Below are 16,038 nucleotides of genomic sequence, written 5' to 3'. Positions count from 1 at the left end.
GCTGGCCCTGGACTTGCGGTCTTGAGCAACAAGCATCTCTGTCTCCCTGCTGCTCATTGCTCCTGTGCAGGGCTGCTGGCTGGCAGGAAAATCCATCTTGCCTGTGCTGTAGAGCCATGCAGAGGGGCGTGCAAAGGAGGCTGGTTGGCAGCAGGGTCCCTGCCTGTTCTCCTCTGCACCTCCTGCTTGCAGCCTTCCCCACCACCCCTGCCACCCACCAGCCATGCTGCTCACAAATAACCAGCCTGGGATGCTGGAAAAACACAGCCTGGGGCATCTGGGGATGCCCTGCTGTGCTGGGGAACTAGTATGGGTGCCAGGGGGCTCCACTTGCAGCCACTGGTCCTCCCTGCTGCTGCGGGCGGGGGGGGGGGGGGGGGGGTGACGGCATGTTGCTCTGCCTGCCAGGCTGCTGGGGTCCTGCCAGGCCACCTCACTGTTCCTGCTGTTATTTTTATCTGATTTGATGGAGTCTATTGCCTGGAACCTGCTGCATCGTGTGCTGCTGGGCTGCACATCCCCCCTTGATTCCTGGAGCGAGGCCAAGGTGGAGCTGGGAGGGCTGCCCAGGACCAGCCCTCTCCTTCCTTGGCAGCCTCAGCTGCTGCTGTAGCTGGCTTGGTGCAGCCCCATGCTGGCTCTGGGCTCCACCTCTGCCTGTTGCTTCTTCACGCTGGAGCTGGTCCTGCCATGCTGAGATGTACCCCTTTTCCCCCCTACTAACAGTTCCTCGTGGCTGTGGCAGCCACCAGCACAGGGCTGTGCCCATGGGGCTGCGCAGCCACCGAGTACAGCTGCTCTGTGTGTGATAGGCCCAGTGCTGGATGTGGTTGCTGCAGCCGAGAAGAGGCTCAGGCTTGGTGGCTGGATGTCTCCCTTGCCTGCAGAGGGGGCCTGGGCCCAGCCCTGGTGGGAGCATAGCCATTCCTCCAGGATAAGGGCAGCCCTTCTGGAGGCTGAGCTTTCCTGCTTCCTTGTAGCTCCAGCAAATAATTACCCCATCCAAGGCTGGGCTTGGCCCCTTGCTGCTGGCTGTGCCATGGTCCATGTGGAGGAGGCAGACTCCCCCCAGCCCTGTGCCCCATGCTGGGCAGCTGCAGGGGGGCTGTGCAGATCCCAGCCTCCAGCCCTGCCTTTGCTTGCTGCTGGAGGAGCCCCCGGTGCTGCTGTTCCCCTGGGCAGAGCAGAGCCACTGGCTGGGTCTAGGCCGGGGAGGTTTGCTGGCAGTTGGCTGTGCCTGGTGTGCCCAGCTGCACTCACCCGCCGAATCGCTGTCCTGCCTGGCAGTGGAGCAGTGGGGTCAGGCAGGGCTTTGCCTCCTGCATCTCAGGCCTTGGGCCAGGATGCCAGCAGGGCCCAGGCACAGTGGGCAGCAGCACGTGCCCATGGCCGTGACCTTGCTGTCCCTGCCTGCGGCGAGCAGCCTTGTGCTCCTGTGGTGGCAATGCAATCTCCAGCTGGCAGCCGGTGAGGCCCACAGGGGATACAGACAGTGTGGCCTACTTAGATTTGGGCTCGTTTCAAAGTCCTCTGACCACAGGAACAGCAACTTGTGGGATCGGCCAGGCACCCTGGGCTCAGCCTGGCTGGGGGCTGCGTGCTGCCTCCTGCCTGCCCGTGCACTGCTCTGCACTGAGCAGACGAGAAAGTGCCTCCTTGTAGCTTGGGTGGCGGCAAGCTGGGGAGCCCTCACCCTTCCCACCAGCTGCATCCAGCACTCCCGTGCAGGTGCGGTGCTACCGTGTGTGTTGGCTCTTCCCAACCCAGGGCAGGACATGGCAGTGGTGGCAGGGCCTGGCAGAGCTGTGGGGTCCACCAGGGGCTGGTTCCTGTGTTCGTGGTGTGCAGTGCAGCTGGGGTCCCCAGCCCCGTGCTGGAGCTGCAGCAGGGCTGGGCAGGTACACTGTGTGTGGCGAGTGGCACTGGTGCCAGCCTGAGTGAGCAAAGTCATTGCGAGAGACTTGATCCAGCCCTGCTCCCAGGCTTGGTCAGGGGTGCACGGACAGGTCTATTCCCTCGCTGGCAACGCTGGCATTGCTTTATCCCTGCCAGGCATTGTGCCCGAAGCCTTCAGCACTGAATGAGTAATGCCAGTGCCGCCGGCTGCGCTTTCTCAATGAGTGCCATGCGGGGGGAGGCTGCCTGTGCTTAGTGGGAAGGCTGCCTGTGGGAAGCAGGCAGTCGGTGCTTCTGCCATGCTGGCCTGGGGTCCCTCGCTTGCTGGCACCCCCTGCCCCTGCACTGCTGTGGGCTGGTGGAGGCCACTCTGCCATCACGGAGGGGTGCAGTAGCTCTCGGGGCCTAGGAGCAGAGCCTCAGCCCCTGGGGGCTGCGTTTGGTCCAGGGTGGGAGATGGAGCCAGGGATAACAGTGGCAGGAGGCAGTTCCAGGGGTGTGGCAGCTCCATGGGGCTGCAGAGATGGGGCCAGCTCTCCCAGTCCTGCCAGGGCATGTCCAGCCCGACTGGTCTTGGCTGAGGCCCTGGCTCCTGCCCAGCCTCTTGGGCTGTTTCCAGACTCTGCTGGGCAGCTGGGCTGGGCTGGGTCCAGCCACTGCCCATGGGCTCCCCGGGGCCACACTGCAGCCCTGGCCCGCATGGCTGGGGCAAGGAGCTGGGCAGCTGTTCCCACCCCTTTCCCCTCGTGCATGCTGGCTGGGGACGGCACAATCCAGCTGCAGGCACTGTAGAGGCAGCAGGCATGCTCCCCTGCCACGGCCTGGGGTCTGCAGCCCTTAGGCTGGGATGTGCTCCCTCTGGCACTGCTGGGGGCTGTCACAGAGAGACCGGTGGCCCTGGGAGGGAGGGAGTAAGGGCTGGGTGCTGCTGGTGACACGGCCAGGGCTCTGCCACCCCTTGTCCACAAGAAACCGCTCGCAGAGACCTTCTGGGCAGGCCTGGCCCTGAGCTGGCAGTGCGGTGGGGGCTGCTGGGACCAGCACTTCCCAAGACAAGGGCTTGCTGGGTTCAGGGTTTCCAAGAATGGAGCAGAATCGCAGCAGGGCTGGAGACCTGCCTGGGAACCATCCTGGGAGGAACAGCGGGAATAAGCAGGGAGCCCGCAAAGGTCAGGGGAAGGAGCACTGGGCCAGCCGAGTTGCGTCGAAGAGGTCAAGGGTGTAAGGATGGAGCAGGGGCTGCCAAAGGCCCAGCTGAGCAGCACTCTGCAGGGGATGCGCGCAGCAGAAGGTCCCTCACACTGATATGGCAACAAGGCGAGGAGCTGTGCCAGCAGCCAGGCAGCAGCGAGGAGCTGGGGCCAGCCCTGGCACCCAGCGAGCCTTACCTGGCTGGTAGCGGCGGTGGTGCTGCCAGGTGAGAGCGGCAGAGAGTGGCTTTCCAAGGAAGGGGATTGTAGTCAGCAGGGTTTGCACGGTGTTCGGGGAGAAGTTTCAGGCAGTGCAAGGTGTCAGGAGAGGCCACAGCGGGAGTGCAGGCAGCAGCGGGGTGGGCTCTGCCCCCGAAACCCCGGGTACTGTGGGCCCTGGGTGATGGATGAGCCCTGTGCCAGAGCTCTGGGGACACAGCACAGCTGGCCGCTGTTTCAATTAGAGATGCTGCATTGTCCCAAGAGCAGCCCAAGGCACTTGGCCTCTGCGAGAGGGCTGGTGCTGCAGGGTGGGAGTGGGCAGGTTTGGTGCAGGGCGGTGGGCAGCTGTGCACCGGGATGGGCTCAGTGGGGCCAGAGCAGGCTCAGGCCTTCCCGGCGCAGCAGCGCTGCAGGCAGGCAGGGCAGCGCTTGGGCAGGAGGAGCTGGCTGTCCGCAGGGTGCTCTGAGGTTGTATTCTGCCCCAGTGCACGGCAGCTGCCAGAGCAGGCTGTGCTGGTCACAGGGGCCCTCATGGGAGCTGGTGACATGATCGCCCAGCAGCTAGTAGAGCGGCGGGGGCTGCGTGGGCACAACGGCCCCCGGACCCTGAAGATGATGGCCATCGGCTTCTGCTTTGTGGTGAGTGCCAGTGTGCAGTGGGCACCTGGGCTGAGCAGTAGGCTTTGGGTGGGGTGGGATGGAGGGCTCTTTGGGCAGGGTGAGACCGTGCTGCCTGGGTGTCAGCTGGGTCATCCTGGTGCCACCTTCAGCAGCTGTGGGCAGAGCTGGGTCCCCTCGAGGAGGAGCACCCAGTTCCTACACCCAGCTATGGGTATGGGCACCCCCAGCTGCGCTGCAGGGTGGGACGGGGCTGGCAGCCTCCCCGTGCAGCCTGGGCACCTGTGCCTGTCCCTGCTGCTGGTGCCATCCCTGGGGAGGTTTCTCTTTGGCAGGAGGGTGACCTACACCCAAGGGTGCAAAACGTGCTTTGCTCTGCTGTGTAGGCTGAGGCTGGATCCTGACCCCTCAGCTCCCATGCTCCGGGCAGGGCGACATTGGGCCCAGTGCCCTGCACTGACGGCTTGGGCGGGGAGCCCTGGGTGGCACTGGCACAGCCAGGGTCCCCATGCCACAGAACCCTGCCCAGTGTGTCAGATGTGAAGCCCTGCGGCTGCCGTGCTGGAGCAGGCCCCTGGCTGCCCCATGCCAGTGCTGGTACTGCCCGGCAGAGTGGTCAAGGAGGGGCAGGGGGGGCTGTGGGGGTCCCTGTACCCACCCTACACGTGGGGGCTGTCCCATGGCGACACAGCGTTCAGCAAGGAGCAGCACAGCCCAGGAGGGGAGGCAGGACAGGCCCCGGTCCCTGTGTTTCAGGGCTAGGGCCGGGCCATGTAGCTAGCTCTGGAGACCCCCCAGCCCTGACAGCCTGTGGCCTGGGAGAGCGGGACGAGTAGGATGCTGCCCCTCACCATCTGGCTCCTGCAGGGGCCCGTTGTGGGGAGCTGGTACAAGATCCTGGATCGTCTCATCCCAGGGACCACAAAAGTGGTGGCTGTGAAGAAGATGGTCCTGGACCAGGTCAGTGCCACGTGGGTGAGGGTGCCTGCATGGGGCTGGTGCCGTGGGAGGTAGGTACAGCCATGTGTCCACAGGCTGGTTTCCATCCTGCTCCAAGAGCCCCAGCTCCTGAGGCTGGGGCCAGTACCAGTGCAGTGGAGGGTTGGGGTGTACAGGGTTGCAGAGGGGCCACCTTGGCCTGGGTTTGGACCCTTCCAGAGGTTCTGTGGTGGTGCCTGTACTTCTGTATGGCTCTGTGCTGGGGAGCAGCAGGCTGAGTAGCCCCAGGCTATCGGGCAAACTGGGCCTGTCCCCCCTTGTCCCACCACACACTCCTCTCACCCTGCGTTGCGGACCCAGCTCCAAGCACCACAGGTTCCACAGCACTGGGCTCTGACTCGCCTCTTGCAGGGGGCATTTGCGCCGTGTTTCCTTGGCTGCTTCCTCGCCATCACTGGAGCCATGAACGGTCTGTCAGTGGAGGAGAACTGGTCCAAGATCCAGCAGGTATGTGCTGCTTCCCTGGAGCAGCAGGGAGCTGTCATCAGCAGGGGCACCTTGGCAGCTCCTCCCAGCATGCCAGCACTGCCAGCTGCTCCTATTTGTGGTCACGCCTGTGCCCAGGCACAGCCCCGTCCCAGCACTGACTGCGTGCCCCCAGCTCTGCCATCGCGCTCCTGTCCTCACAGCCTGACTTGCAACTCTATCGTGCCCCAGGACCTCAGGCACAGAGCTGGCTCCACAGGCACTCCACGGCTGGGGTGGGGAGGCATCTGCCGCACTGCTGCAAGGCACAGAGCAAGTCTTTGCCTGGCCAGAGCCCAGGGGTGCATGGGGCTGGCCCTGCCAGGCTCAGTGCTGGGTTCTGGGGCCTTGGGGGCATTGGGTGCCTGGTGCTGCCAGTCTCCGAGGTGCTGGTGTCAAGGCTGCTCCCTGTGGCACAGCTCTCCAGGGTCCTACCTGGGCTGGGGTGGCTGGGTGCCTGGTGCCATCCAGCTCCCTGCACGCTGTCTGGCCCTTCTCCTGGCTGCATCTCCAGACCCATTACTGAGATGGCTCCCATTAGCAGTAATTGCTGGAAACCAGTGCAAAAGCTGAGTCAGCGTGTCCAGAGCATGAGTTGCCGGGGAACAGGTGACCACCCACCATGCGGTGAGGCACACCAGGGGTGGTCTTGGGGCTGCCCAGGGTGTGTGGCACTGGCACTCACACACCAGTGATTGCTGCAGGGGCTGTGTGTGAAGGGCCCTCTGCCTCCAAGCTGTGAGCTGGGGATGTTGCCCCAACTGGGCCATGAGCTGGTGCCCCAGGCTGGAGCTCTGCCTGGGGTGCATCACCCAGAGCTCATTCCTCTGCATGGGTTCACCCATCAGGCACCAGCCAGCTGCCCACCATGCAGCAGGTATGTGTCGGCAGAGACCTTTCCTGCCCCTCATCTTGCACTGGAGTGCAGGGAGCACATTCTGGGAAAGAATTGAGTTACCTCTTCTTTCTCCTGGCTTTGTGAGAGCAGCAACCAGGGTTCAAGGTGTTTTGAGACACCCCAGAGGCACATGTAGACTGGCCCTAGGCATGGGCAGCATGCCCGAGTGTTCCCATCCACCCTAGCTGCATCTCAACGAGGTGGTGCCATCTATCTTGCCTTGCCTCCACCAGGGAGACCGGCCAGGGCCTGAGCGCAGTGGTGGGTGATTCCTGCGAGCTGTGGCTCCTGGCCGGTGCCCTACCCATGGAGGGGGCTGGGCTGGGGACCAGGCAACAGTGGCTGGCAGCCACCTTCACCCCTGGCTTGGGGCACATCCATCTCTTCTCACACAGAGGAAGCGTCAGCAGAGCATCCATCACCCCTGTGCCCGCTGTCCCCGTCCTGGGCTGCCGGCCAGCACTGGGAAGAGGCTGGGCTCTAGGCTGAGTCACAGCCAGGCTGGATGAGGGACTCATCCTGCTGCTGTGGGGCAGGGCTGCGGCACAGCCGTGGGTGCAGCACAAGGACAGGGTGGCTGCCCTGTCTGGGTGCCCCTCTCTGGCCCTGTGCCACAGTGCCGGGGGGGAGGGGGGGGCAGGGGCAGGGCTGGGGAGACACGGGGTTGGATGGGGGCTTGCAGCCTGCACTGGGGAGAGGAGCCAACTGCCCCTACCTTGCCCACTGTCTGAATCTGCTGGGGGCACCCAGCTCACCACTTGCCCTCTCAGCACCTTATCCTGCCCCATGCCTGCCCCTGCTCTCCTGCTGGGCTTGCACAGGCAGGGCGGCATGTGGTGGCCTGCCTGTGGCACCCAGCATTGGTGGCAAAAAGGGCTCACGGTGGGGACGGAGCACTTGTGGCTACCTTCTCCCTGCCACTGCATGTGGACACAGCTCTGGGAAGGGTGCAGGCAGGCAGCAAGGGGCTGCAAGCACCCCGTGCCCAGGTGGAGCGGGTGTGGAGTTGGGGAAGGGGGATCATGGCAGGGGACAGTGGCCCCTCCACATGCTCCTAGCCCCTGCCTGCAGCCCTTTGGTTGTTTCCTTGGCTGCTTCCTTGGGTTGCTGGCAGCTCTTTGGAGACACTCCTGCACCATTCTTGCTGGTGCTGGGGCCTCCCTGGGGCTGTGCAAACGACCGTCCCTGCCAGGGCTGCAGGCAGCTGGGTGGCAGGGCTGGGCACTGGTGCTGGATGGCAGTGGGGCTGCGCTGCGTGCTCACAGCCTCCCCTCTCTTGCAGGACTACATGGATGCCCTGCTGACCAACTACTGTGTAAGTGCGGTCAGCCGCTGCAGGCGGGTCCTCTGGGGCCATGGGGTGCCATGCCGGGTTCCTCCTCACACCTGTCCCCTGTCCCTCACCTCGGGGGCTGCCATGGGCTCAGTTGGGCGCCCTGAGCAGAGATGGGCATGGTGCTGACAGGGCCTGTTCACTGCTGTCTCCTTTTCTGCCCAGATCTGGCCACCGGTGCAAATCGCCAACTTCTACTTCGTGCCCCTGAAGCACAGGTAGTAATGCGGCCGTGGCCCCAGCTCTCAGGCTCCCAGAGCTTGTGGCTGTGGACCCTGTCCCCTCTGTCCCCAGGCTGGCTGTCGTCCAGTGCATTGCCATCGTCTGGAACTGCTACCTCTCCTGGAAAGCAAATCGGATGTAAGGTGGAAGCCGTGTTGCCTCCCTGCCCACCCTTCCTACGTGCTACCTGACTCTGCCCCACCTCCAGAGCCCTTGGAACAGGCGCCTGTGGCTGTGGATGGGGCCAGGATATGTAGGGTGCTAGCAGCTCCTTGGGGGATCCCATTGCCTGTAACTACAGCCCTCACCGCTCCAGGGATGCACAGAGGAGACGATGATGCCATGGTCACCTCGGGGCTGCTCTGGGTCTGACAGCCTGCTATGCCATGGGGCAGCTCTGTCCCTTGAAATGCTCCTCCATCTGTGTTCACTCCTCTCTTTGGCCCCTGGCCCTGCCCACAAGGTGCTCCTGCCCTGAGCATTGCTCTGTTCATCCCCAGCAGCACACCCCAGGGGGTGAGAAGCAGGAGTGGTGCTGGGCTGGTGCGGGTGCAAGCCCTGAGTTGACAATGCCGTGGGTTGGGCACTGCACCACTTGGAACCAGGGTCCCCGTGCTGCTGAGGGGCTGCCCTGTCCCAGGCTGCCAGCCCCGTGCCTGCAGCCCCCGCCGCCGCAGGCCAGCTGTGCCGCCCCTAAAGTGTGGTTTGCTGTATCTCTGCTGCAGACACTTGGAGCACCCAATAAATGGCATTTTTCACTCTTGATTCTCATGACACGAGCTCATGGCTCTCTGATACGTTCTCAGACCAATCATTCCTTTGCTTCTGGAGCTGCTGGCAGCTTCCCTGTGCTCTCGGTGGGGTGTGGACCCAGCCAGCGGGCAAGCGAGCACAGCCTTGGGGCAGATTGACGGCTCCACACTCTGCCTCCTCCCCAAGGAGCCGAGTGTGCGGCTGTGGTGCTAGCATTGTCCCTGGGTCTGGGGCACCGCAGTGCTGAGTGGCATAGGTTGCTGGGTCGCTGGGGGTGGGCAATCCCAGCTGCCTCGATGAGGGGAGGGGGTCTGGCAGAGGGAAGGTGGTGGCTTAGGGGGTCACCAGGTGCCACTGTGGCTGTTCCATGAGGTGTGATGGTGCCTCCACTGCTGCTAGGCAGTGGGACAGGGTGAGCTGTACCCAGGTGGCACAGGCGCTGGGTGCAGGATCCTCCTGGGGCTCACAGCATTCTCAGAGCTGGGCATCAATGGGGAGGATGCAGGAAGGGTCTGGGTGAGGGCTGGAGCTGGGGCTGTGACAAGGCCACATCTACCTGTGCCTTGTCTAAGACAAGCCTGCCTGTCCTGCCTACAAACCCCACAACGCTGCTGCCTGCCTGCATTGCTGCCTCATGGGGATGTACATCCAGGCACATCCTACAGTGGCAGTGAGCAGACACAATCCAGGTCACGCAGTGCCTGCCCAGCACATCCTGTCCTGGGTCTCCAGAGCAGAGCTGATGGGACCATGGTGGTTAATCCCACCGGGGGACCTGAGCCCTGTCCCCCTCAACTGTGCTGCCACAGCCCCAAGCAACTGGTCAGAGCCATCCCTGTGCGCTGCCAGCACCAGGTCGTACTCTGCCAACCAGCTGCTGTCGTGGCACTCACCGAGGGCAGAGCACTGACCTTCCTCCCTCCAGTTCACACAGAACCTGCTCCACGCTGCCCTCGCACACCAGCTGGGCAGGGGCTGGCCCTGCTGTGGCCCTGGCTGTGGGTGCAGTTCCAGGCATATGGGTGCAACCCAAAGCACAGAGGAACCAAAACTTGCGCAGGACTCTGGTGCACTGTGCCAAGGATGGAAGCCCTCAGGAAGGGGCTACAGCTGCAGCCAACCTGACAGCGCGGTGGAGCAGCTCTGGGCTGTGTGGCTTGGCCATGCACTGGGCCTGTGCACAGACAGCACTGGGGCTGTGGGAGGCTAGTGCCTCAGGCACCATGTTGGGCTGTGGGGCTCAGCCCAGGCTCTCCCCATCCTGCAGGGTGGGCGCTGTTGGCCAGAGGCTGTGAATGGCAGGAGTTTGCAGCCCTGATGCACTAGGCAGCTCCATCCAGGGGTGCAGGAGGCCTTGATGTGTTGGCAGTGAGTGAGCTGCAAGCATGGCATGAACTTGTCCCCAGGAGCAGCCAGCCACATTGCATGGGGGCTGCCAGGGCATGGGGGATTGAGCCCAGCCCCTGCTGAGGGCTCTGCCCTGGAGCTGCAGGGAGGTGGTGCCAGGTGCCAGCCTTCACGCCAGATCCACATCACAGGTGCATGGCACCGTGTGCTGCCTCACTGTGGGCAGGGCTGTGCCCCACCACCCCTGTGCAGCCCAGTGTGGGATGTGCTGTGCGAGGGGCCAGGCTGTGCCTCTGTCCCCAAGCTCTCGCTAACACTGGCACCGTGGAAAGAGCCTGTGCCAGGCCCATTTTGGCACCTGCACCAGCATTGGTGCTGGGTGTCAGCTCGGTTCCCCTCCACCCCCAGGCAGTGGCATGGGGCTGCCAGGCAGAGCTGCAGTGCCGCCGGGGGTCTGCCGGCAGGGATGCGGTGCACCAGCAGCTACCTCACCTTTTGGCAGCAGCGGCCGGTGCCCCGGGCTGGAACATCCTGCATGCAGCACAGCGCTCTCGGCTCCGGTGCCTTCGCTCTATGAGTCACAGAATTTGGCTAGCGGTGCCTCGCTCGGGGCTGTCTGCAGCGCCCGGCACACGCGGCGGTTTGACCTCAGCACCACGAGTTCTGCCCGGGGCACGATGCCTCCGGGCCCCGCCACGGCCGGGTCGTGCACGCCCCCCCTCCCCGCGCCCGTCCTGTGCCGCTGGGTGCCAGTAACCGAGGTCCCGTCCGCCGCCGCCACGCGGTGCCTGCCCCGGACGTGGCTGCCCGATGCGGTCGCTTGGCCCGGCCCACCCGGGGGGTCCCACGCCGAGGAGCCGCGGGTCAGACCGCCCCACCGGCCCGGCACAGTCCACCGGCCCCGGGGCCCTGCCCGCCCCCGCCGCCCCGGCCCTTCAGCACCGCGGACAGCGGCACCGCCGGCAACGGAGCCGGGCGCCGCCGGCGCTCGGTGAACGGGCCGGGGACAGGGCGCGGGCCGGGCAGCGGCGGGAGGTGGGGCTGGGGGTGCCGGGAGCAGCCGGGTGACCGGGAAGCTGCACTCCCGGCGGCTCCTGGCCCAGGGGACCTGCCGGCCCCGGCCCCGCCGCACCCCTCCGGCTGGGCTCCAGAACGGAACCGGGGTCACGGCCCCCGCCGCCCCGCAGTCCCGCGCTCCGCCGCCGTGCCGGTGCCCCTCCCGCCCCCGCCCCCCGCCGGTCGGTGCGTGCCCGGCGCTGACGTCAGCCGGAGCTCCCGGACCTATATAACCACCGGCCGCGTCGCCGGCTCAGCTCCGGCGGGACGGACAGCGCTCCGCTCCACCGGCAGCGCACCGGCAGGGGACAGGGCACAGCGCACCGGGTACGGGATGGTGCGTGGGTATGGAACGGGGGCAGCTCACCGGGCAGGCGCCGGGGCAGGGGAGCGGGGAGGGGGCAGCGCGTACGGGACTGGACGGGCGGGCGGGGAGGGGGCACCGCGCCCGGGACGGCCCCGCACTGCCGGGTGCGCGATCCCCCGCGGGGTCCCCGCTCCCTCCCCGTTGCTCTGAGCCCCCGGCTCCGCAGGTGCGGACGGAGCTGAGGATGCGGCGGGCGCTGCTCACCCTCCTGCTGCTGCTCGCTCGCCCGCCGCCCGCCGCCGCCCGCCCCGACGGCTCCGTCCCGGCGGCCACGGCCGAGGCTCGGGCCCGCCCGCTCTGGCCGCCGCTGGTGCCGCCGTCGCCGGAGCCGTGGCGGGCGCGGCGGGACGAGCCGCCGCTCTCCATCGACCTCACCTTCCACCTCCTGCGGCATCTCCTGCTGCTCGCCCGCGCCCAGAGCCAGCGCGCCCGTGCCGACAGCAACCGCCTCATCCTCGACGCCGTGGGGCGCTGAGCCCCGTCCCGGGACCCGCCGGGGCTGCGCCGGGGTCCGGCCACCGCCTCCGCCTCCCTGCCCGGGGCCGCACTGGCAAACGCACCGGCACCGGGCTGCGCCTGCTGCACCCGCCTCACCCTCGGCGCTGAGGCAAGTGGGCGCCGTAACCGGCCCCGCGACGGCCCCGGGACGGGCCCGCACCGATTTTTTAATAAAACGTGGTGGAAACCCGAGGCGTGACCGAGTGCGGGGCGGGGGTGGGCGAGCTGCCGGGGCTCACCGGGAACGGGCGGAGCAGAGCTGGGACGGGTCCGCGCGGGGGCCGCTGGCCGGGCAGCACCGGGCATACCGGCACTGGGGCCGGGGCTGCCTGTGTCCCTGGGTTGGGAGGACCGTACCGTGGTGTCGGGGGAGGGGAAGCAGCTCCAGGCCCCGGAGGCAAGGCAGCCGTGGGTGTGGTGGGAAGCAAATGGCACAGGGCGAATAGAACAACGGGTGCCTCTCTACCGAGGAGCAGGGCAAAGGGGTGCTGCACCCACATGCGGGCAGCCGGGGACGTGAGTAGGGGGAACCAGCTCTGCATGTGGCAGCCCCCTCGGAGCTGCTGTAAGAGCCAGGCAGCAGGGTGGGATGGCTTGTGGGGCTGGGAGGTGTGGGGGGCGGGCACAGGGTCTTCAGGAGGGGCACGGCCACCCTGTGCAGGAGCGCCAGGGGTGGAGGGCTCCTCGGTGGGACACACAGTGCTGCTGAGTGCGGGTGGATCAGGACTGGAGCAGAGGGCAGGGAGGGGGGCGCTGTGGTAGGGTGTGTTTCAGACCCCCGATCAAGAGAAGGGCATGGATGAAGCCTCCCTGAGACATCTGGGAGAGATTCAGCCTCCTCATGGGTGGCCCCAGTCCTCACAGGGGCCTTCACCTGGTGTAGCTGAAGGTGTCCCTGCTCGCTGCAGGTGGCCCCTTCCAACCTTAACCATTCTATGATGCAATTATTTGATGATAAACTCCATGATACCTGCTCGAAGGGCAGGATGGCAGGACTGGAGCAGTGAAGTTTTCTGGAGGGTGCTTGGAAAAATCTGCTTGGGGCTGTGACGGTGGCAGCCATGAGGTGGTGGAGGTCAGCACATGGGGGCAGGCAGGAATGCAGGCAGCAGGGTGCAACCCCTGGACTTCAGATGAGCCAATTGCAGTGACTTGGTTAGGTAGGCTCTGGCAGGAGGCAGCTCTGAAGGATGAAGGAGCTGAGGAAAGCAAGAGTGATCACAGGATGCCAGGATGGCTGAAGCTGGAAGGAACCTTGGGAGATCTTCCACTCCAACCCCCTGCTCCAGGGAGCAGCAGCCAGAGCTTGTTGCTCAAGGCCATGTGCATCCAGGCTTTGAAAGAGGAAATTCCATGTGGCTGTGAGAAACCTGGAAGACTGTACTGGCAAGAAAGACTGTACTGAAACGGGTTGCCCAGAGCATTTCCCTCCTTGAAGATATTCAAGACTGGACACAGACCTGGACAACCTGGGTCTGTGAGTAGCTTTACAGCTGGAGGGGCCACAGCCTCTCTGGGCAGCCTGTTCCAGGCAGCCTGTTTGATCAGCCTCACTGTAAAAAAAGGGTGTTTTTTTGGGGGGATAAAAAAACCTACCAAACTTTGGAAAAAAGTTTCAGTGGAATCTCCTGTACTCCAGTTTGTGCTCATTGCCTCTGGTCCTGCCACTGGGAAGAGCCTGGCTCTGTTTTCCTTCTCTCCTCCCATTCAGGCATGCATACACATCAGTTCAATCCCCTGAGCCTTCTCTGCTCCAGGCAGAACAGTCTCAGCTTCTCCTCATGTAGCTGCAGTCCCTTCAGCATCGCTGTGGCCATTCCCTGGACTCCAGGGGTCATGTCCTCCTTGCTCCCCAGTTCATGACCACAGGGATGCACAGCAGAGCTGCACACTGGGACCAGGGAGAGGTATGGAAATAGCAGAGGGTTGGTCTGGAGATGCTGGGAACCCAGGGTGGAGATCTGGGACAGGGAAGGGGTGGAGGCACAAACATACGCTGGGGGACAGACATCAAAGGAGGGATTTTTAAAACCTTGCCTGGGTGCACAGAGAGGGTGTCAGGCGACCAAAGACCAGCAGAGCTGGGATGTGCAAGGTCAAGGAGAGCAGCCACTTCACTATGGGCAGTCAGGGGCTGCCCAAGGGACAGGCTGAGGCTGGGGAGGGCAGAGATGGGTGGAAAACACCCTGAGCTGGGCCTCAAAGAAGAAAACTACCAGAAATAGAGGAGAATGAAGCTGGGACTCTGCTGAGACACCTCAGTCCCTAGAGGTGGCACCCAAGGGTGCACAGGAGCTGCCACTCTCATCTCTGGAAGGCGATGGGGACATTTCTGAGGGGTGGAGAAAGCAAATCTCGCGTGCCCAAAAGGCCCTAAATAGACAGTGCAGGAATGGAGAGGCCACCCGGCCTCACCTCAGTCCCCAGGGACCACACAAGCCCTCCTGGGGCATGTTTCTGGTGTGTGAAGGAGCAGACAGTGACAGCTCAGCTAGGCTGGGCTGCGGGGTAGATTGCCCCCCAGCCAAATTGCCTCTGGCATGAGCAACAGCTTGAAGATGCAGCAGAGCAGAGACAGCCCTCAGCCTGTCCCTGGCCAGGACTGAGTGTGTCTGCCAGTGCTGGGACACGGGGTCTGGTGGGTGGACATGGGCAAACCATGCTCTGCCAGGGGCTGGCAGTGAGCAGGTGCCGCAGGGCATTGTGCCAGGGTCCCTCACTTGGATGGCAGGTAACACCAAGCCCTCAGGGACTAGTCACTCTTCTTGAAGGCAGAGCTGCCACCAGCAGGACTGAGCCAGGCTGGAGGAGGGGGCCAGCAGGGACCTTACAAGGACAAAGGCAAATCGCTGCTCTGGGTGGGCAGCACCCCTGGCAGCCATGTAGTTGGAGCCCACAGCTACAGCAGGAGTAAGTTCAGCACAGGCTGTGAGAAGGGAGATGTGCCGGGCCATGTCTCATGGTGGGCTCAGCTCCAGAACTGGTCCCTGTTGCCTACCTCCCTGTGCCAAGCAGGGTCCCTGCTGGGGATGGATGGAGACGCTCTGGACTCCCCAGCCCTGTTTTAAAGGTTGTGCTCTTGGGAGAAGGAGTTTTTCCTGGTATCCAATGGGCATTTTCTCTGTCCCAGCTTGTGTCACCAGCTCCTGCGCTGTCCCTTTGCCCCCAGGGGGGTCTTGCTTCACGTCCCTGCACCCCAGGAGGCAGCTGAGGGGTCTTCTCTGCCCCAGCTGCACAAGTCCGGCTCCTGTCCCCACTGTGCTCCCCTGTCTGGCCGTGTGTCCTTGCCTGTTTGCTCCCAGGGGCTCCAGACTAGGCCAGGAGCCAGCCAGCAGCAGGGGAAGGGTCCTGCTGGCACAGCCCAGCACTGGGGTCTCCTCTGCTGCCAGGGCATCCCTGGCCTCCCCACTGGGGCTCAGCTCCTCTCCCAGCCCCAGGTTCACTGGGACCTGCCATGCGCCAGCATTTCACTTCCCCCTCTCCCATGGGCCTGTCCTCCAGGGTCCTGCGCCCCAGCCCCAGGCCAGCCTGGTGGTCCCTGGGCTTGCTGTGGGGTGTGCTGGTATGCTGAGCACTGGGGGTGGAAACGGGCCCAGCATCCAGCCCCTGCTGCCTGCCAGCAGGGCGGGGGTTGGCTGCAGGGGACACCCCCGTGGTGCCCCAGCCCCAGGGGACCTGCCCAGTCCCAGCCTTGCCCCCACAAGGAGCCCCTCGCCATGTGCATCATCTGCTGCATCAGCCATGACGCCAGGGCAGTGTGGGGACAAGACAGGTGACGCAGCCAGTGCTGCCACAGCCCTCCCGGGGGGCCTGGCTGGCGGGGCGGGGGGCGCAGGCCCCAACCTGGTGCTGGTCGTGGCGTTCCCAGCTGTGTACTCAGCCAGCTCATCCCAGCACTGTTTGCTCGGTGCACCCAGGGGACGGTGCTGCCAAGCCGGCATCCAGTCCAGCAGGCAGGCTGGTGGGGCTGGGGGCTGGGGGCCATTCCTCACTGCCAGGCAGGGGCTGCAGGCAGGGGTCAGCAGCCCCACTCACAGGGTCCGAGGTGCAAAGCCGCAATCCTGCCCTGGGTTGCTGAAGCCAAGCTGCACCAGGGTTTTCTGGGGACTCAGTCCCTCGTGTGGGGTCCTGGGTTTACCACTGGGGTGGTGGGGCAGGGGCCCAGCTCAGTGGG

The 16,038-nt window shown here is 64.8% G+C and overlaps 2 protein-coding genes across 3 annotated transcripts in view; one reads left to right on the top strand and one right to left on the bottom strand.

The window, feature by feature from the left end:
* Positions 1-16,038, bottom strand: part of LOC308064088 (uncharacterized protein) — a gene marked incomplete at its 5' end in the record, with an annotated part of 75,860 nt that overhangs the window by 19,112 nt on the left and 40,710 nt on the right. The window lies entirely within an intron of this gene.
* Positions 8,218-16,023, top strand: UCN (urocortin). Of its 2 annotated transcripts, XM_080390320.1 has the most exons (2): positions 8,218-11,326; positions 11,533-16,023. In XM_080390320.1, exon 2 carries the CDS (start codon positions 11,551-11,553, stop codon positions 11,839-11,841), a length of 291 nt encoding a protein of 96 aa, XP_080246446.1. In that variant the 5' UTR covers positions 8,218-11,326; positions 11,533-11,550; the 3' UTR covers positions 11,842-16,023. The 2 variants fall into 2 exon arrangements, with proteins under 2 accessions (XP_080246446.1, XP_080246445.1); XM_080390319.1 differs by having other exon boundaries at positions 8,218-16,023.

The sequence above is a fragment of the Falco punctatus genome, assembly GCF_963210335.1.
Source record: "Falco punctatus genome assembly, chromosome: 5".
NCBI classification, from domain to species: Eukaryota; Metazoa; Chordata; class Aves; order Falconiformes; family Falconidae; genus Falco; species Falco punctatus.
The sequence above is the reverse complement of the archived record's forward strand: the minus strand, read 5'-3'. Positions and strand labels throughout refer to the sequence as shown.